The sequence below is a fragment of the Ovis aries genome, chromosome 13 (genome assembly GCF_016772045.2).
Source record: "Ovis aries strain OAR_USU_Benz2616 breed Rambouillet chromosome 13, ARS-UI_Ramb_v3.0, whole genome shotgun sequence".
Classification (NCBI taxonomy): domain Eukaryota; kingdom Metazoa; phylum Chordata; class Mammalia; order Artiodactyla; family Bovidae; genus Ovis; species Ovis aries.
In genome coordinates this window covers 31,172,828-31,194,992 of record NC_056066.1, presented here as the reverse complement: position 1 = coordinate 31,194,992, position 22,165 = coordinate 31,172,828, and the positions used below count along the sequence as shown (strand labels likewise).

General features: G+C 39.3%; 1 protein-coding gene across 1 annotated transcript in view; it reads left to right on the top strand.

The window, feature by feature from the left end:
* Window positions 1-22,165, top strand: part of ST8SIA6 (ST8 alpha-N-acetyl-neuraminide alpha-2,8-sialyltransferase 6) — a 146,725-nt gene that overhangs the window by 89,551 nt on the left and 35,009 nt on the right. Inside the window, exon 4 of the mRNA XM_042230593.2 lies at window positions 9,057-9,143. Within this exon, the coding sequence (XP_042086527.2) occupies window positions 9,057-9,143 (87 nt within the window). The remainder of the gene's footprint in view (window positions 1-9,056; window positions 9,144-22,165) is intronic.

Here is a 22,165-nt window from a genome sequence, read left to right as displayed (position 1 = left end):
TTGAAGCACTAAGATCTCACATGGTTCAATGCCAAAAAATCAAAACATAAAACAAAAACAATATTGTAACAAATTTAATAAAGACTTTAAAAATGGTTCACATAAAAAATACTTTAAAAAATAAAACTGGAGTGGATATATTTATATTAGAAGAAATAAACCTTTAAAACAAAAGGTGTTAGTAGAAATAAAGCAGATTTTGTCATCATAAAAGGGTCAATCCAGGAAAAAGTTTTAATTATAAACACATATGCATTTTATAACAGAGCACCAAAGTACACAAAGCAAAAACTGACAAATAAAGGAAGAAATGACAACAATAATTGGAGACTTAAATAATCTGTTTCAGTAGTGGATACAATACCAGACAGAAGGTCAATAAGAAAATGGTAGAACTGCATAATAGTATAAACCAGCCAGACTTAACAGACATCTGTAGAGTATAGTACCCACCAACAGAATATACATTCTTTTCAAATGCACACAAGACATTGTCCAGAATAAATCATATGCTAGATTATAGAGCAAACCTCCATAAATTTAAAGAATAAAAATAATACAATGACCACATTTTAATGAAATTTTAAATGAATATTTAGGGGGAAAATTGAGAAACTCACAAATATATAGAAATTAAACAATATATTCCTAACTGTGCAGTGGATCCAAGAAGCAATAGAAAGGGAAATTGAAAATAAGTAGAGATGAATGAAAATAAATACACAGTATGTCAGAATTTATGGGATGCAGGAGGTAATAGCTGAAGCATATAAGACTTCTTTCTGAGGTGACAAAAATGTTCCAGAGTTGACTATAGTGATGGTTGCACATATCTGTGAATACTCTAAAACCCACTGGCTTCTATGCTTTAAATAGGTGCATTTTATGGTATGTGAATTATACTTCAACGAAGCTGTTAAAAACTTTAACGTGTCTAAAAGTCATTTCAGGATTTTATTTTAATACAGAATCTGATTCTGTTAAGTCTGAGACAGGGCCTGAGATTTTGCATTTCTGGTATTCTTACTATTTTATGCCAGTAGTGCTAGTCTGAGGTCCACATTTTGAATACCAAATCCTCTACCATCAGATTTCCTGTGACCTTCCACCTTCATGAGTGGATTTCTGAGTGACTCGTGTGTGATTTCCTGCAAATCTGACCATCTTGATGTTTCTTGAACATACCCTGCCTGCTTCTACCTCTGACTTTTGCATTTGTCCTTCCCTTTGTCTAGAATGTTCTTCCCATTCCCATACCCCCATATGTACATTGTTTACTTAATCATTACTTTTCTCCAAATCTCTGTCCAACCCCTATCTCCCAGGGCAGTCTTCCCTGACCACCCCACTTATGTTGCAGTCCTATTTCACACACTTTCCCTCTTTTTCTGTTTTATCTTTCCTCACAGTGCTAAGTACATGAGATACTTAAACATGCTATCAATTTATGTATTACTTGATATATAGTTTGGTAGGGCTGCCATAACAAATTACCATGGACTAGATGGCTTAAGTGCTTTCCCTTAAGATGGCACTAGTGGTAAAGAAGTTGCCTGCCGATGCAGAAGACGTAAGAGACACAGGTTTGATCCCTGGGTCAGAAAGGTCCCCTGGAGGAGACCCAATCCAGTATTCTTGCCTGTAGAACCCCATGGACAGAGGGGCCTGACAGGCTACAGGTCCATAGGGTCACAAAGATTTGGTCGTGACTGAAGCAACTTTGCATGTATGCATGCAGATGGCTTAAAGAACTTCCCTGGTGGTTCAGTGGTAAAGAACCTGCCAGTGCAGGAGACGCAGGTTTGATCCCTGGGTCAGGAAGATCCCCTGAAAAGGGAAATGGCAACCTGCTCCAATATTCTTGCCTGGGAAATCCCATGGACAGAGGAGCCTGGTGAGCTACAGTAGTGACTAAGCAACAACAGCAAGATGGCTTAAACAACAGAAATTTATTTTCTCATAGTTCTAGAGCCGTAAAGTCCAAGATGGCAGTGTCGGCAGGTTTGGTTTCTCTGAAGTCTCTCTCCTTGCCTTCTTGCTATATGTATGAAGCATAGATATATGGTCTTTTCTCTTTGGTTGGTATTTTCTTTGCGTGTGCCACCATCCTGGTATCTCTCTGTATCTACAAATTTGATTTCTTTATAAGAACATAAGCAGATTGGACTAGGGCCACCCTAAGGGCCTTGTTTCAATTTAGGGCTTCCCTGATGGCTCAGATGGTAAAGAATCTGCCTGCAAAGAGTGAGACATGACTGAGTGGGACCCAGGGATCTGGGTCTCAGGAGACCCGGGGATCCTTAGTGGTCTCAGGAGACCAAGGGATCGCTAATGATCTCATTTCAATTTAACCCCCTATTTAAAGGCCTTATCTCCAAATACAGTCATGTTCGGAGGTCCTGGGGGTTAGGGTTTCAACATATGAATTTGGGGAAATACAAGTCAGCCCATACATTAGATTTATTGTCCACATTCCCCTATTACAATATAAATTTCAAGAGAACATGGATTTTTTTAAAAAATTCATTTTGTTCACTATTTTAATTATCAGTCTCTAGAACAATACCTTACACATAAGAGATACTCAGTAAGTATTTATTGAGTAAATACATGAAGACAAAAGGTAAGTGCTGTGGAGATATTCAGAGGATTTAGGGTGGTGGAAAAGACACAGGAGGAAGAGATAACTTGGCTTATATGAGTCATAAGAATTTAAAAGGCAAAAGGTTAATAGCCACTCTGGTGTGATTTAAAGATCTTGCCAGGTACACTATCCACGCCAGCTCATTGACTCTTTTAGCTCACTGACTAGATGCTCCTTTTCAAGAGATGGAGAAACACTAAATTAATTGATTCTTTCTGATTCCTGCGATATATAGGATCCTAGTTTTAAATGTTGATAGGATAAGATTGCGAAATTATGATTTTCAAACTCTGAGTATCCTCTTACATGTCTGAAAATTTCTTTCTATGAACTTGCAAGGCGGGGGCGGGGGTCGTCTTTTTTTCTTCTTCAGAAATCATACAGCAATAGTGCTGTGAGAGAAAATGTGGAAACGTTAAATAGCTGCTTCATTATTTATTCATTTTTTCCATCCTGATGATGTGTTTGCATGTTGCAGATGTTTGTGAAGAAGATCCTCACAATTATATTTTTTTGACAGTGAGGTACTGCTTGATTTTGGCATTATAATCAAATCAGTCCAATGAAGTAAACTGTTGCATACGTGCATGCAAACTGTTGCAAACTGTGCATGTGTGCGTACGTACCTGCTTAGTGACTCAGTCATGTCTGACTCTTTGTGACCCCATGAGCTGTAGCTTGCCAGACCCCTCTGTCTGTGGAATTTTCCAGGCAAGAATACTGGAGTGGGTTGCCAGTTCCTACTCCAGGAGATCTTCCAGATCAAGGGATCAAACCCGTGTCTCCTGTGTCTTCTGTATCAGCAGGTAGATTCTTTACCACTGCACTACCTGAGAAGCCCAAATTGTTACCCCAAATAATTCTGATAAATATCACCATGAATAGCTTTCCATTTATCCCATAAATTTCTCTTAACCTTCCAGGTCTACTTTCTTTTTCATTCTTGCTCTGTGCTTCAGGAGGCTGACTTCTTTATGGTACCTTAGTTGGATTCTTATAATTTTTAGCTTCTGATTAGGGGCACTTTCTAGAAGTCATTGGTAGGAGAGTGAAAAACGAGGAGAGATAAAATCAAGGGCACTTATTTCCCAGGATTCCTCTCTATGGCCCTAGTTTGGGTAAGACTTCATTCTTTGCCAAAGGCCATCTCTCCTGTCCTGTGGCCTCTTCTATATCTGTAGTTATAGTGGTGTGTGAACTTAGAGCAGTAACAGCTTTCCTCCTCTATCTCTCTTGTCACCTAGGTATGCTTCACCAATCCATGTAGCCTTTTCTCTACCATGTCCCCAGCCCTTGTAAATAGACACCTCTTTCCCTCTTGGTTGGCTAAAGTTAGCCACTGTTTGCAGTATTTCCTAACATGTGTCTTAAACATGTAATTATTATCAAAACCTCACAAGTTAATGGTTCAGAGCAGAGAAAGTATTCTTTAAAATAAGTTTCTGACTTTTTCAACTGTGGCAATTTGGAGATTTCACTGACACTGTGAAGAACTTCAGCATCTTCAGGAATTCATTCCTAAAACTGGTTTTTGAGAATTTAACTTGTGTGAGGGACACTAAACAATATGCAGAGAATAAAGGTTTGAGAGCTCTTTCTCCTATGCCAGTGATAATAACCACAGCATTATAATTAAAAGGTACTATCTCGCTGAGTTAAAAATGATGCAGATTGAACTCCCCCGCCTTCAGTGAATGAGCTGTTGGTAGGTCAGTACTGTGCATAGCTCGGTTCACTCTGCTACGTGCTTTTCTGTTTTCAGCTGTCGCACATTCATCAGCCATTCCTTAAAAAGTATTTCCCTGTGGAAATGATTGACTGTGTTGACTGAAAATCTTATACCACCATATTGACTTGCAGAATTTGTTTTTATGTAGGCCTGAGCTCTTCAGGGGTTTTGTAGACACTAACTACAGAAGATGTTTGATCTACATAGAATACCATGTAGAAACCTACTGATTTAATATTATTGGAGTGTCTTAATCCATTTCAATAGACAGAAGAATTGACTTTCACCATGAAGAGATGTTATTGGAAACTGAATTAGTATCTCAACTGCTTAAGTAGGATTGATAGGTAAATATCCTAAGATAAGGTCTGGGTACCTAATAAGTATCCAATAAATATTTAATTGTGAAGTTAACTAACCACTGTTGTTGTTCAATTGTCCAGTCATGTCCAGCTCTTTGCGACCTCATGGGCTGCAGCATACCAAGCCTCCCTGTCCCTCAACATCTCCCCAAGTTTGCCCAAGTTCATGTCCATTGCATCAGTGATCCCATCCAGCCATCTCATCCTCTGACACCCTCTCCTTCTGCCCTTAATCTTTCCTCATATCAGGGACTTTTCCAATGAGTCAGTTCTTCACATCAGATGACCAAAATACTAATTAACTAACCAAAATATAATTAACCATAAATTATACCTTTTGAAAAGTTCTATTTATATCTTTAAAAAAATATTTATTGTATTTATCTGCCTGTGCTGTCTTGGTTGCGGCCCTCAGAATCTTTGATCTTCATTGCAGCAGTGTTGCATGACCCCATGGACTGTTGCCCTCCAGGCTCCTCTATCCATGGAGTTTTCCAGGCAAGAATACTGGAGTGGGTTGTCATTCCCTTCTCCAGGGCATCTTCCTGACCCAGGGATCAAACTGCATCTCCTGTGTTGCAGGTGGATTCTCTACCACTGAGCCACTGGGGAAGCCCATACCCCATTTACAGTTAATATGGAACAGTGGCTTTTCTCCCTGTGCTGTACAGTAGGTCCTTGTAGCTTATTTATTTCATACACTGTAGTCTGTACCTCTTAGTTCCCTACTCCTGTCTTGTCCTTCCCTTCTGGTAACCACTAGTTTATTCTCTGTATCTGTGAATCTGTTTCTTTTTTGTTATATTCACTAGTTGGTTTTTTTTTTTTTTTTTCCGATTTCACCTGTAAGTGATATCATACAATATTTGTCTTAGAAAATATTTAAAAATTTAACATTACATTTACTTAGTATCATTGTGTGTTATTTATAATCTACATCTCATTTAGAATGTTATTAATAATGACTTAAATAGACGTTATTTATTCTTTTGAAAATAACTTGCTGCATTATTTAGTATGATTTATTGTATGTCTTGGTACCAGAAAATACTTCTGATGGGATTAATTTTCAGTTTCATTATGAAAATAGATGAGATGCAGCATGATATATTAGAAAGAGAGCCAGACTGTGAATCAAAAGATGTGACTTTAATTCTTAGCTCATCTCCTTATAATACAACATTGAGTAAGCTGTTCATCTCAGAACTTTTAGTTTTGTCATCCATAATGGGGATGACATCATAGGTAGCTGCCTCTCACAGCTGTGGGGTAAAGGCTGTACCTTGCAACTGAAAACCAACTATAAATGTAAATTTGCAGAAAGTGTGATTTAGAGCTCAACAGGAAAGTTGGGGTTTTTTTGTAAGATTTATTTATTTTATATTTTGACTGTACTGCATCTTTGTTTCTGCATGCAGACTTTCTCTGTTTGCAGTGAGCAGGGGCTACTCTTTGTTGCGGTTCTTCAGCTTCTCATTACAAAGGCCTCTCCTGTTGTGGGGCACGACTCTAGGGTGTGTGGGCTTCAGTAGTTGCAGCTCTCAGCTCTCAGTAGTTGAGCACAGACTCAAGAGTTGCGGTACGAGAGCTCAGTAGTTGCTGTTCCTGGGCTCTAGAGGGCTGGCTCAGTAGTTGTAATGCATGGGCTTAATTGCTCTGAGGCATGTGGGATCTTCCTGGACCAGGGATCAAACCAGTGTCCCTTGCACTGTAAGGTGGATTCCTAACCACACTGGAGCACCAGGGAAGCCCAACAGAAAACTATTACAGAGGCACATTTATTTCATAAATTAGCTCACACTTGTGACACTTATATGCTCTTTCCTTCTCTAGCCATGTTCCCTGCTTATGAATCATGATAGTTCTGTGGTGATCTTAATTTTCAAAAAAAGCTGATTGGTGATTTATTTTTTTAGTAGGAAAGGGCAAGCATGTAGGGGGGAAAACTCCCTTCAACTCCCTTCAATTTCTTATTCTGTGGTCTTCCCCTTTATAATATCAGAGGATAATGCTTCCTTTCTAGACTGGACATAAAAAGAGATTCTTTGAACATAGCAACCCGAGGTAGCTCAAGTGTTGTCATCTGATTGTAAGATGGCCAAGAGTATTTCTCCTTTAATAGAAGGTAGGTCTGCTGGTTTTAAATATTCAACTTGGTTTTAAATATTAGGGACTATAGAGACTTCCTTAGTGGTTCAGTGGTTAAGACCTCACCTTCCAGTTCAGAGGGTGCTGGTTTGATCTCTGGTCGGGGAGCTAAGAGTCCACATGCCTCTGGGCCAAAAAAAAAAAGCAAAAAACAAAAACATAAAACAGAAGGAATGTTGTAACAAACTCAATAAAGATTTTTTAAATGGTCTACATTTAAAAAAATCTTAAAAATACAAAATAAAATTTTAAAAAAAGAAAAAACAAACCAAAAAAACCTCTTAAAAATAAATAAATATCAAGGACTTTAAAGTCAAAAGCCCTTCTAGGCAGCTAACTTACTGGTAAAATTAGATACCTTATGATTAACATCTTTCAATATTAAGTTAAATTAGAGCCAGCTACAATTTATTGGAGGATATACCTCATGAAAACAAAACATTTTAAAGACTATATATTTTACAGTACACCTTTATTCTGATTGGAAATGAATGAGAATCTTAATGTTCTAGACTAAGCTTAGATATGAAATTGCCCTGCCCTGGTAGCTCAGTGTCTGCCTGCAATGCAGGAGATTTGGGTTTGATCCCTGGGTTAGGAAGATCCCCTGGAGAAGGGAATGGCAACCCACCCCAGTATTCTTGCCTGGGAAATCCCATGGACAGAGGAGCCTGGAGGGCTATAGCCCATGGAGTTACAAGAGTCGGACTTAGTGACTAAACAACAACAACTTTTAGATAACTGTCACCATGTGGAGGCGGGCAACTCCTCATTCTAGACAAAGCTATGAGGCTAAAGTATAGGTTTCTCAAGTTCCTTGGTGACAAGTCTTGGGGTCCAGGGGGGTAAGATAAAATGAAGCCTGTATGCAAGTAAAACGTTTTTTTTTAAGAGATTGTTTAAAAAATGTGGAGCATTTTTAAAGTGTTTATTGAATTTTGTACACTATTGCTGCTGTTTTATATTGTGGTTTTTTTGACTGCAAGGTATATGGGATCTTAGCTCCCTGACCAGGAGTTGAACTCACATACCCTGCATTGGAAGGCAAGGTCTTAAATACTGGACCACCAAGGGAGTCCCTAAAACTATTTTTAATCTCTTCTATAGTAGTTCTTTGCTTTTCTTTTCTTTTAGTATTTAGCAAAGTCTTTTAAGATTTTCAACCTTTCTTCAGTGGGAACCAAGAGAAAATATCTTTGATTAATCTTGGTGACAACATGGACAAGAGAAATACCCGAAAGGCAGGTAAATTTCAAGGGCAAAGGAGTTACTTGGTTGACGACCTTCCTGACCTCTAATAAATATGCCTTTTAGAGGTAAAGTTTAGAGGGAATGCATTGTACTGTGTGGTGGTGGGGAAGATATTTTCCTGACAAGATTCTTTACTGCCTTCCCCACCCACTCACCAACATCTACTCCATCTCTTTATTGTAAAACCTTGATCATAGCTGGCAACTAAGGACTATGATATTAACTGAAAGGAAATTTAAGGGTGTTTTTCTTCACTCAAAAGGATATATGCATTATAACTGATAACCCTTAAAGACTAGAGGCTATTTTATTATTAAAGGAGTTATTAATTAACAATGAAATTTCAGATGGAGGGAGGTCTACCAGGGACTGGGAACTGGCCATACTGTACAATTGTGCCTGTAGATTTTTTTATGCCCAGTATACATCTCTTTTAACCTGTCCTAATCTGTTTGTTAAATGTTCTGTTCAAATTCAAAGGTTAAGATGATTATTTTGGGGAAATGTTTTCCATATATCCCAAGGGAAATCTATCAACTTAGAGTCTGAAAAAGATGATACAATTTATATTTATGGTAAATGTCTAGAAACTATATGTATCTGTTAATGAAAACCTAAGGTGAAATAGCCATAAGATATGTGTGTGAATTGATGTGCTGTCGGTTGGTTTGTAATACTAAACTTGACTTATGATGCATGCAAATTATACATTCCTTGATCAACATAATAATTATTTGTGAATTGCATGCTCCTAGATGTTTTGACATGAATATGAGGTTTACTTGTTTCTATATTACCTTATTTAAGAAAAGATTTAGAGGGCTAGAATGAGTAGATTATAAATATCATTTGATGACTTATAGATTCATTTATCAATAAGTGAGATCTTTATTTTCTAATTTCATTGACATTTGACTTTTAGGTATTCAGAAGATGACTATCTTCAGATTATCACAAATATCCAAAGCTGCCCATGGAAACGACAAGTAGAAGAATATGAGAATTTTAGGTAAAAAGTTTTTCTGTAAATAATGAGTGAAAAAATGTTTCGTACATTTTCTCTGTGGAGAGAATAAGTGAAGTGTTGGGGTTTTTGGTTGCTTGTTTTTTAATCTTACTTCTGGCAGTTTTGGGTCTTCATTGCTATGCATGGACTTCCTCTACAGTGAGTGGGAGCTACGCTCTAGTTGTGATGCTTGGACTTCTCATTGCAGTGGCTTCTCTTTTTGTGGACCGTGGGCTGTAGAGCATGGGCTCAGAAGCTGCGGCTCCCAGGCTCTAGAGCGCAGGCTTAGTAGTTGTGGTGCACAGGCTTATTTGTGCTGCCACTTGTGGGATCTTCCTGGACCAGGGGTTGAACCTGTGTCCCCTGCTTTGGCAGGTGGATTTCTAACAACTGAACCACCAAGAACGTCTCATAATGTGTTGTTAAAAAGAAAAGTAGAAGAAGCCAACTGACAATCAGGAACATTTCCTTCTAAGAGTCTCTCATGAGACACAAGGCCCTTTAACCCCATCTTATACATGGAAATTTGTATTTGTAATTATGATGCTGATGTAATTACAAAAATCTCAAGTTCAAAGAGAAAGTTTTTGTTGTACTTTTTATTATTTTAGAGGATTTTGCTGCTTCTTTGTACTGTTTGTATTTTACATTTATTTATATATCTTGTAAGGAATTTTGGAAAACAGAGAAAAATCATCTATGGTCCCATCACTATAGAACAAAAGCCATGTTCCTTTCAGCATATTCCTTTCCAGTTTTTCTCATTAGTTTTTTAATCTCAGCAACATTCAGAAATATGAGATGCTCTAGGTAATAACCAGGGAAGTACTGTCAACCTGACAGGACCAGGTTATCAGTGGATGATTACAGAGCTGTCTGTGCTGACATCACTTGGAACCTACCCAGACAGAATAAATTATATCAAAACAATATCCTATGGTGGGGCTTGCCTGGATACTTCTCTGGCACCCCTTCCTCCTCTTAAAGCTGCTCATAGGGTGAAGCCAAGCCAGGTATTGCTGTGTCTGCCTGGGCTACATTGCTCTGCTTTTCTTTGCTTCGCATCAGCACAGGTTTTGTCTTGTGCCAAGTTATGACAATTCAGAAATATGTTCTTATCTTTACTAGTTCCTGTTTTATTGGGTTGGCCAAAAAGTTCATTTGGGTTTTCCTGTGACATCTTATGGATAAACCAGAACAAACTTTTTTTTTTTTTTTTTTGCCAGCCAAATACTTTAAGTATCAAACTCTTAATAAAGAGACTTGGTTTCCCCCTGAGATTCTCTAAGAAGTATGTGCTGCTTACTTCTCTTTGGGGTGGGGAGGCAGCTGTCCTGCTTGTAGGGTCCTTCAGTCAGTATATACTAGAGTCATTAGATCAGCTACCTTTGATTCTGGTGCTAATTGAAGATGGCTTGTGGGTAACTCCCATTGGGTGAATGAGAAACTTCTTGATTGACTCAAAGCCAAAAAGGAACATCTTTCTTTCACTGAGTAGACACAGGGTTGTCATAACTTCCTGGAGGATTCCATTGTCTTTCCTAACTAGCATTTCAGAGTGAGGGATTCCTGTTTAACTATTTAATCTGCAGGACATTTGATGCTACATTGTTCACTATAGTCAGAAAGTGCCCCCTCAAAAGTCAAATTGAAAACCAAATGTCCAATGAGATGGTAGAGCTTTTGGGTGGTAGGAGGTGATTGGGTTATGAGCGTGGAGCCCTCATAAATAGGCTTTATGACCTTATAAAATAGTCCATGAAGTGCTGTTTGGTCCTTTCCATCATGTGCGGACACAGCAAGAAGATGGCTGCCTGAGAACCCTGAAGTGGATTCTCACCGGACTGAATTGGCCAACACTGTGATTTTGGACTCCCAACCTCCAGAGCTGTGAGAATAAATTGCTGTTGTTTACAAGCCACCTGGTCTATAGCATTCCGTTATAGCAGCTTAAATGAACTTGGACATAGTCCTGTTGAAGACTAGATTTGAAAGATTCTTGTGGCAGGAATATCAGATAGAAACTGCACAGGCAATTGTAACCTGGTTGATCAGGGTCAGTGAGTAGCAGAAGAGTCTGGTTTTGAGAGACGTTTCTACAAGTGCAGAGTAGGCAAAAAAGGAGAGAAAGAGATTGAACTATTGAGGATCAATCTCAGATAATTAGCTGGAAGTACTAGATGAGTAGTGACATTGACAGTTAATATAGGGGCAAAGGAACTTCCACTTCTGGCTGTAAAGATGATTTAGAGCAAACCTCCTGAGAATAATAAAAGCAAAACAAAGCATACTAAACACCCTATTGAGGCAATGGGGAACTCCCAAGGCAGGGAGAATTTCCAGGACAAAGATACAGAAGAGAGAAGCTGAAGGAGAAGAGATCTGCCTTTGAAGCTACTTTTCCTCACAAGGAACTTGCTGGTTGCAAAAGCAAAAGCATGGGGGAGAGGCAGAAACATTGAGCAGTGCTTCCAGCAAACCCTAGAGAAGACCAGTTTTCTTCACAACTGAAGCTCGGTTGAAGTTATTTCCATCCTCACTTGGACTTAGATCTGCCATTAACCTAGATGGCTGATAAAAACAAAATAATCCTGGAGCATAATTTAATCCACTGGTCTTCAGCCTTTTTGGCACCAGGGACTGCTTTTTGTGGAAGACAATATTCCACAGACTAGGATGGGGGGCTGGTTTCAGGATGATTCAAGTACATTACATTTATTATGTACTTTATTTCTATTATTATTACATTGCAATATATAATGAAATAATTATACAGTTGTCACTTACCACTCACTTATCAGTGAGGTGTTGATGTGAGTCTGCAAGAAGCTGATTTATTAGGGTCTCTGTGCAAACGTCTCTGCTGATGATAATCTGCATTTGCAGCCGCTCCCCGGCACTAGCATCACTGAGTCAACTCCACCTCAGATCACCAGGCATTAGATTCTCGTATGGAGTGGACAACCTAGATCTCTCCCATGGGCAGTTCTTAGTAGGGTTCGTCCCCCTAAGAGAATCTAATGCCACTGCTGATCTGACATGAGGCAGAGCTCAGGCAGTAATGCGAGGGATGGGGAGCAGTTGTAAATACAGATGAGGCTTCATTCGCTCACCCACCGTTTACTTCCTCCTGTGTGGCCCGGTTCCTAACAGGCCATAGACCAGTCCAGGCCGTAGACCAGTCCTTGGGACTCCTGATTTAATTCATTGAGGGCCTGAGTTGGAACAAATAGATTGAGGAAGGACCAGTGTGCTCTCTTTTAAGGAGAAGACTCATCTTCTCCTTTGCCATTAGGCTTGAGACTCCTACTGGGACATATACCATTGGCTCCCTTAGTTCCTAGGCTTTGGGTGTGGACTGGAACTACACCACTGGTTTCCTGAACCTTCAGCTTCCAGACAGCCTATCGTGGGACTTCTCAGTCTCCATAATCATGCGAGCCAATCCCTCATAATAAACATTCTTTCTACATATCTATAGAAGAAGAATAATCCACTCTGGAAGAAGATAACCTCATTATGAGCCTTGAATGATCCCTGCCAGTTGTGACTCACAATGTCTAGCTCAGTTAAAAAGAGATTTCTTGGGACTGCCTGTTGGTGCAGTGGTTAAGACTCTGCATTTCTACTTCAGGGGGCATAGTTTTGATCCTTGGCCAGAGAACTAAGACCCCGAATGCCTCGTGGGCCAGCTCAAAAGAAACTTTCTTTTAATTAAAAAAAAAAGAATTTTTTTATAGGTTTTTCCTTCTGTTCTGTGTGTGTGTGTGTGTGTGTGTGTGTGTGTGCATGCACACTAAAAATCAAGAATCTCTTCAAATCCAAAGCTGCATTAAAGAAACTGGTACAAATGATGATGGATAGATACTGTATAGCTGGATGGTATGCAGAGAGACTGGCCATTTTCCCCTTAGAACTGTCTCAATATAAAAAGTGCATCCATAACCATGATGGTTACCCAGTGGTCTATCTATCTTTCAGGGACAATGTAAGTAAACATCTGGGACTATAATACTGTTTGTTGTCACTCAAGAGAATAGTCATGGTGACATTTATTTATTTATTTGAATATTTATTATATCAAAATGTTCTTTTTATGAGCATATTTGTAAACTAAATTACATAAACCCTCAACAGAAATCTGTGCCATTAAATTATAATAAACCATTCATTTTCCTCTATTTTTACTGATATAGTTTGCCAAATCTGGAGAGTTTCTGGCTTATTTATAAAGCTGGCATTATGGAAATGTCCCCTATTATTATAGTTGTCAAGTGGCTAAATACTTTTCTATTTTATTTATTTATAGCAATTTATACGAAATTGAAGAAAAGTGAAAACTGTTAATATTCTTTTAGCAGGAATAACAAAAGTTACACTAAACTGTGAAAAATATGAGCAAGTGAATATATTCTAAATCCAGCTGTAGCCTGATTGTTGAAACTCCCACAAGTTGACACCTAGGAGCTATTGAAGATTATGGGATTTTTGTGGTCACAGGATCTCAAAATCAGAGAGCTTCTATAAGTGTTTCTAAAATGAATGTGCTACTTGCTAGTAGAGGGCATGTATCTTATTTATCAATAAATATTTGTTTTGGGTTTACTATGTCAAAGAACAGGCTTAAGCCTGATACAGTAATCAGGCACAAAGTAGAACCTTAATAAATATGTATTAAATAAATGGATGCATGAAAACAAACAAGAAGATATAAGGTTTTCTTACTGACTTCAAGGAAATTGTAAACCGTTTGGAGAGACAAGAAATAAAAGTGAATGTGTGTGCTCAGGTGCTCAGCCATTGTCTGACTCTTTTTGACCCCATGGGCTATAGCCCATCAGGCTCCTCTGTCCATGGGATTTCCCAGGCAAGAATATTGGGGTAGATTGCAATTTCCTACTACAGGGCATCTTCCTGCTCTAGGGATTGAACCTGAGTCTCCTGCATTGCAGGCAGATTCTTTACCAGCGTAACATCTGAGAAGCCCCAACAGTATGACTATTTATGATTTAATGTAAAAATGTGTGATGTATAGCTAGTGCTAGCATTAGTCATTCAGTCTTATCTGACTCTTTGTGACCCCATGGACTGTAGCCCATCAGGTTTCTCTGCCTATGGAATTTTCCAGGCAAGAATACTGGAGTGGATAGGTATTCCCTTCTTCAGGGGTTTTTCCCAACCCAAGAATAGAACCTGGGTCTCTTTCATTGCAGGCAGATTTTTTACCATCTGAGGTACATGGGAAGCCTGAGTGATACATACAGATACTACAATAGTAAAGGAAAAAACTACTCAAAAAAAAAAAGAGAAAATCTCAGCCCTCTTTTTTCTTCCTTGGTATATAATTTCATTTGCAAATAACTGTACAAAATTAAGAATGTCAAGGTCTTCCCTGGTGGCTCAGATGGTAAAGAGTGTGGCTGCAATGCCGGAGACCTAGGTTTGATCCCTGGGTTGGAAAGATCCCCTGGAGAAGGAAATGGCAACCCACTCCAGTATTCTTGCCTCGAGAATCCCATGGACAGAAGAGCCTGGCGGGCTATAGTCCATGGGCTCACAAAGAGTCAGACTGACTGAACGATTAACACTTTCACTTTCAAGAATGTCAAGCTGTCTGCCTTCTGCTTTTAAAATTTATTAATTTTCATATTACAATTATTTCCCCTAAGCATAAGTTGGTACACGTATGATTTGCATAAAATTTAACCTGGATTTCAGTTTAAGAAATTATAGATGGTTTCCAATTTACAATGGTTCGACATAACAATTTTTTGATTTTATGATGGTGCACATTCAATATGCATCCATTAAAGACAACTTCACATTTTGAATTTTGGTCTTTCCCGTGGTATCTGAGGACAGAGGGAACCAAACCTTCCCACTGCACGGAGAAGGTATCTTGAGATTGAAGATTGAGGCAGGTAGCTCCATATAATCAGTGGATCCATTTATTATTATGTGGTAACTTACTTCAGAGTAGAATCAGGTGGATGGTGACCCAGAGCTGTACTTCACATCTCGAGGGGCCATTGTGACAATTGTATAGTTAACTTAGGGTGTGGGGGAATGTGCTTGCAGGCAGTGGGTGCATTCCCAAGTCAAGATTTATGATGGAGAGCTAGTCTCATGCTGCTGCTAAGTCGCTTCAGTCGTGTCCGACTCTGTGCAACCCCATAGATGGCAGCCTACCAGGCTTCCCCATCCCTGAGATTCTCCAGGCAAGGACACTGGAGTGGGTTGCCATTTCCTTCTCTAATGCATGAAAGTGAAAAGTGAAAGTGAAGTCACTGAGTCGTGTCCAACTCTCAGAGACCTCATGGACTGCAGCCTACCAGGCTCCTCCATCCATGGTATTCTCCAGGCAAGAGTACTGGGAGCCAGGAATATATCAGCAAAGGTCTTTATCAAGAGATGCAGATTCGATCGCTGGGTTGGAAGATCACCCAGAGTAGGAAATTGCAATCCATTCTAGTATTCTTCCCTGGTAGCTCAGCTGGTAAATAATCTGCCTGCAATGCAGGAGATCCCAGTTCAATTCCTGGGTCTGGAAGATCTGCTGGAGTCCCTAGGGATAGGCTGCCCACTCCAGTATTCTTGGCCTTCCCTGGTGGCTCAGCTGGTGCAGAATCCCCCTGCAATGTGGAAGACCTGGGTTCGATCCCTGGGTTGGAAAATCCCTTGGAGAAGGGAACCGCTACCCACTCCAGTATTCTGGCCTGGAAATTCCATGGACTATAGTCCATGGGGTTGCAAACAGTCGGACGTGACTGAGTGATTTTAACTTTCACTAGTATTCTTGCCTGGAAAATTCCATGGATGGAGGAACCTGGCAGGCAACAATCCATGAGGCCACAAAGGGTTGGACATGACTGAGTGACTGAGCACAGCATCCTTTTAATGATTAACTTGTAGCAAAAGCAATAGAATACAAATATTAAAGTAAAAGAAACAGATGGAATATGGAGTCAGATGTGTTCCTCCCTGTGACAGTAACATTGAAATACTTAAACATGTTTAGAAATACTCCCTACTCCTTGTTCTCTACTTCCTCTACTTCACCGCTGAAAACTATTTTGTGAAGCTCTGGGAAGCAGGTTTTATCCTAGCAGAAGATTTTTGAGCTTCAATAATCAGTCTTCGATTCCCTAGGTAACTTGCACGATAATTACTGCATTAGCTTTCAGGAATCGTTTTCTAACTTAAAAGAACTGTGTTCATTTGTGTAATCAATTACAAAAAGCTAACAGTTACACAAGCAACAGTGCTTAATTTTCATTTTACTTTTGCCTTTTTCCCCCCAGAAATCATCATATGATTATTTTGGTTTTGGTTTCTTTTGGATCCTCTAATACCATTTAATTTCTTTAGACATCACTGTTTCATAGACATGAGCTTGAATCCAAAAAATGACTGAATATTATCAATCACATATTTTCTGAAACTTAGTGGCAGAAAATGGTGCTATTAGAAAAATGCATGTGTTTAAGATTCATGCAAATGAGATGCCTTTCAAATTACTTGTAAAACAGGTATTTTGTGCTTGATTACTTTGTTATAGATAACTATTACATGGTAGCAATTTTATTAAATTATCCCCTCAGGTTTGGTTAGATTAAAATTTTGTGAAAATAACTTTGTCTTTCTCTGTGTTGACTATATAAGAAAAGATTTCATTGCTGTCTCGGATTCATTGATATCTCTAAAATAACAGCCAGGGTGTTGCTTTCATTTTTATTTGGACTCCATTGAAAAAGTACAGTGTTAAACCAAAGAAATGTATAAACTACGTATCATATATGCGAATTTTTGTGTATTTTTGGCTGCACTGTGTGGGTTGTGGGATCTTAGCTCCCCAACCAGGAATTAACTCAGGCCAGTGGCAGTGAAAGTGCTGAGTCCCAGCCACTAGACCATCAGGGAATCCCTTCATATGTGTTAATTTTTTTACTACATGATGCTAACATATTTGAAATGGTGCCATTTCATGATTTATCTCTGTGAAAGGGCATAAATACTGCAAATAAATAGATGGATAAGTTAATATTTTTCAAATCATAAAACTGAGCAACCAAACTTACTTGAGCCAACAAAGTTTTCAGCTATTTTCTGAAATATGACACCAAAAGCAATAATTGTGGTTTGATTTTGGTTAGTATTTGGTGAATTTATGCTTTTTTTCCCCCAGTTAACAGTTAACATTATTATGTCCCAGGCATTTTGTTTTGTAGCATTAATATCTTAGAGAGAAGCAAAAGTAGTCTCTATCAGAGACTTCTTTTGATTATACAAAACCATGTTCACTTTTTCTGAACCTCTGTCCTCTTCCTCCTCATAACCTTGCTGCTTATGATTCACACAGGGTGACTCTGATGATGGCTCAGAGCAATACATATTTTTAAAAAATTTAAGATGTTTGCACTTTATGATAGATGTTTTGGGTCAGTTGTCAGATTGAAAAAGCTTCTTTCCCTCATTTCCTCTGCCTTGAGACCATTTTTCAGTGTTAATATCCTGTCATATCATTTTCTATTTGTCATGCCATGCAGTCTGCCTGTGCATTTCAGGAAGCAACAAAACCACACCATGTCATCACACCTGCTGTATTTAATAATAGAAACTGGCTCTTGCACATTTAGGGACTAGTCCCTCCCAGTCTTCAGAATATAGACTTTGCCATAGAAATGTATCAAACCACATGGGATTCATTCATCTTCTAGATTTTATTTAAAAAATGTGTTTCCCAAGTTGTACTTGGTATTGACCATATTGCTTTATGCTCCTAGATCAGAGAGCAATATGGGCAATACCATATTGCATAAAGCAATATGGTCAATACTGTTGGGCGAGTGTATAATTTCCTCGGTTCTGTCTCATCACAACAAAAATTTGAAGCAAAGGATGGACCAGTGTTTCAACTCTGTGCAGTTTCCTTGGACAGACCAGTGTGACAGCTCCGTGTTATATCTCAGTTTTATTTAGAAAGCAAAGAAAAGACATACTTGAAGCCTGAGGGCAGGCCGACCGTGGGAAGACGTGAAGAGAAGAGAAGCACCCGGGCCCAATTTTGTCTCTTTTAATATTTTTTTTTTCTCCTCACCTGAACCTGCCCTATGTAAATTGGGCTCGCTAGGAGGGCTGTTTGTTTTACCTGAGGTTTTCACTCTGTTCTCCAACCTTCCTTTGTTCTATTTTTGCAGGCTTTTCCCTTCTTTGTCTTTTAACCACCGCCATTTTGAACTCCTTTCTCCTATTCTAACTACCTAACAATACCAAGAGAAATACATTTTTGAAATAAAGTCTAGAAGATGAATGGATCCCATGTGGTCTGATGCATTTCTATAGCAAAGTCTATATTCTGAAGACTCTGCTCCTTGGAACGTTTCTTCATTGGGACATTACATTGTTTGTTTGACTGCTTTGGGTCTTAGTTGCAGCATGTGGGCTCTTTTTGCTGCAATGAGTAAGCTTCTCTCTAGTTGAGGTGTGCAGACCTAGTTGCCCTGTGGCATGCGAGATTTTAGTTCCTCGACCAGGGATTGAACCTGTGTCCCCCGCATTGGCATGCAGGTTCTTAACTACAGACCACCAGGGAAGTCTCCATTACATTGTTTAAATACTGATGCAATGTCTCTGTTTATATGTAGATCTTTCTCCAGTGTTTCAGCATTATCTCCTTCACTTCTGAGTTAACATTTCAATGGAGTTCCTGTCCTGTGCTTTGGCAGTCAGTCTTTCACATTTTATTTACCCTGGTTTTCTTATATTCTACTCAAGTAGATGAGCTGGTCTTTCATATAAGTCAAAATATCGGTGTACACATACAAGGGAAAAAGTCATCTGAGATGCAGGCAAAATTCAGTCTTTATTCATTCTCTTCCTCAGCCTGAAATCTGTGTTATTCCTGTTATAAACAGAGAATCACATACCCTCTTAGGTTTTCCTCTGCCTGCAAATTATAAAGCAGAACTTTGAGTGGGTTGAGGTAAAGCTAAAATTGTGAAGTATGTAAAACGTTCATTTATTGTATATTTCATATATGTATATTTCAAAAAGTATTTAACATCTAAGTCTGGGGCAAGTGCCTGGACTTCTCTCCATCCCCCTTTTGGACCTTCTATAAATTATCCCAGTTCCTTCCTCATTTCTCTCTTGCTTCTGTAGCATGGGATGTCAAGTTTCCATGTTCCCAAATGTTTTCTCCCATATTATTCCTCAAAACTCCACTTTTTCTGTGCTAGCTCATCCCCGCTAGGAGATGTACCAATCATGTTATGATGTGAATGGTGAATGGGGTGGCTTTTCTGAACACCCTACCTCCCATCCTGTGTCTAACAGGATTCATTAAGGAGAGTCACCAATATCTGATTTACTAATTCTAAATGTCTAGGCCATTGCACCTTCCTGTCAGAGACAGCCAGAAACTTGAAGGTAAAACTGTGTGATTAGTATCAAGAATTAACCCGAGTCAGGGATGGCCATCAAATTTCCCATCTTAACTTTCAGTGTGATCCCTACCTGATAATCCCACAAACTAACATCAGATCCCCTCCTGGTTGCTGGAATTTCACTCCATATCCTGGGAGGCTAGTTCAAGCTCACAGGTGGTTCTGTCTTAATTTAGAAAGAGGCATATTGCTAAAAAGAGATAGTATTTATTTGAAGCCCTTAATTCTTCTGATCTCTTGGACTAATATGGAATATTTTCATGCCTTTTGAAGCTCTGCAAATCACTGGAATTCTTAGACCATTGTATTCTTAATTCCAATCTATTTTTTAAGTGTGAAACATGCATTCATTATGAGCCAGTTGATTCTAAAATCATTGTCTTTTGACATGCTATCTTTGTTTTAAAACTTGATTTAATTTATTTGTTTGGCTTTGTTAGGTCTCAGTTGTAGCACATGGAATCTTTGTTGCATAATGTGAGATCTATCGTTGTGACACATGGGTTCAGTTGCCCCACAGCGTGTGGGATCCTAGTTCCCTGACCAGGCATCTAACCTGCTTCCCCTGCTTTGCAAGGCAGATTCTTAACCACTGGACCACCAGGGAAATCTGTGACATGGCATCTTGATTTGAGGGGTTTTTAAAAATTGTCTTATGTATTTAATTTGGCTGTGCTGAGCCTTTATTGCTATGTGTGAGCCTTCTCCAGCTGCAGCAAGTGAGGGCTGCTCTCTAGTGTCAGTGCCTAGGCTTCTCATTGCAGCGGCTTCTCTGGTCGTGGAGCACGGGCTTTCTATGGCGCTCGGGCTTCAGATTGTTCACTAGCTCTCCTCTGGATCACTGCAATGACCTTTACTCTGGTCATCATTCACCAACCTGGTACTCTTCTCATCCATCTTCTGTACAATGCCTGGATGGCTTTTTAAACAAATTTTTATTGGTGTGTAGTAGATTTACAATGTTGTGTTAGTTTCAAGTGTACAGCAAGGTGATTCAATTATACATGTACATATATTCATTCTTTTTCAGATTCTTTACCTATATAAGTTATTACAGATTATTGAGTAGAGTTTCCTGTGCTAGAAGTCCTTATTACTTATCTATTTTTTAGATAATACTGTGTATATGTCAGAGAAGGCAATGGCACCTCACTCTAGTACTCTTGCCTGGAAAATCCCATGGACGGAGGAGCCTGGTAGGCCACAGTCCATAGGGTCGTGAAGAGTTGGACACGACTGAGCAACTTCACTTTCACTTTTCACTTTCATGCATTGAAGAAGGAAATGGCAACCCACTCTAGTGTTCTTGCCTGGAGAATCCCAGGGATGGGGGAGCCTGGTGGGCTGCTGTCTATGGGGTCGCACAGAGTCGGACACGACTGAAGCGACTTAGCCTCAGCAGCAGCAGTGTGTATATGTTAATCCCAAACTCCTAATTTATCCCTCTTCCCCCTACATTTCCCCTTTGGTAACCATAGGTTTGTTTCAAAATCTGTGAGTCTGTTTCTATATCATAAATAAGTTCATTTGTGCCATTTTTAAAAATTAGATTCCACATATAAGTGATATTATATGATATTTGTCTTTGTCTAACTTGACTTCACTTAGTATGGTAATTTCTAGGTCCATCCATGTTGCTGCAAATGATACTATCTCATTGTTTTTTTTAATGGCCAAGTAATATTCCATTGTATATAGGTATGGAAATTGGGTGATGATCTGTGGTCACAATTCAATTCCACCACATCTATCCCTGCCCCAACCTGTTTGGAATCTGTTGAGTTTTTTGTTTTTGTTTTTTTTTAATTCAAAGCTGACACTAAATTCAACCTTAAGGCCCTATGTTGCCTGGCTACTACCTACTTCTTTGGCCTCACCTCACTCCACACTCCCCTTGGCTCCTTTTGCTTCATTGTGTTGGTTTTCAGCTTCATCAAATATCCGATTCCTGCTTCAGCCACAGCCCCAAAAGCTCTGTCCCTTCGGCCTCCTTCACACCCCTGTTCACATGCACTAATCTTTCAGATCCCAAATCCGTCATCTCTGCTCAGGAAGGCCTTCCCCACACCCTCACATGGAGTCATTGCTGCTGTCCTATGACATGATTCTCCTTCAGAATGCTATAAAGTACGGATTTCCATTTTGTGTGTGAAAATGTTTTCAGAGGGACAGTAGTCTTGAAGCAGGATCTTATTTCCCTGTCCAGGGATTGAACCTAACTGCCAGTCTACCAGGGGCTAGAGACTAGACGCGAAGTTGCCTGATTCTTACCCCATTTGAAAGCAAAAATGTTTCAAGGAGGCAAAAACTGCAAAACAGTTTATTATTAGAGACACAGCACAACATATGGTACAGCACACAGAGAAACAAGTTTATTTGTGTATATCAAAAGCAGGGCAGAAATACATACCTGGAGAAGAGTGCAAAAGTCCTGAATGAGGAGCACAGAAGCTACATAGAAATACACACCCACAGAGAAAGGGTATGGGCATCCTCCCTAATGAGGAGGAGCACATAAACAGATAATTTAAATCACTTACATAGGGCAGGCCTTCTGGGTCTTTGTTTACATTTGGCCAA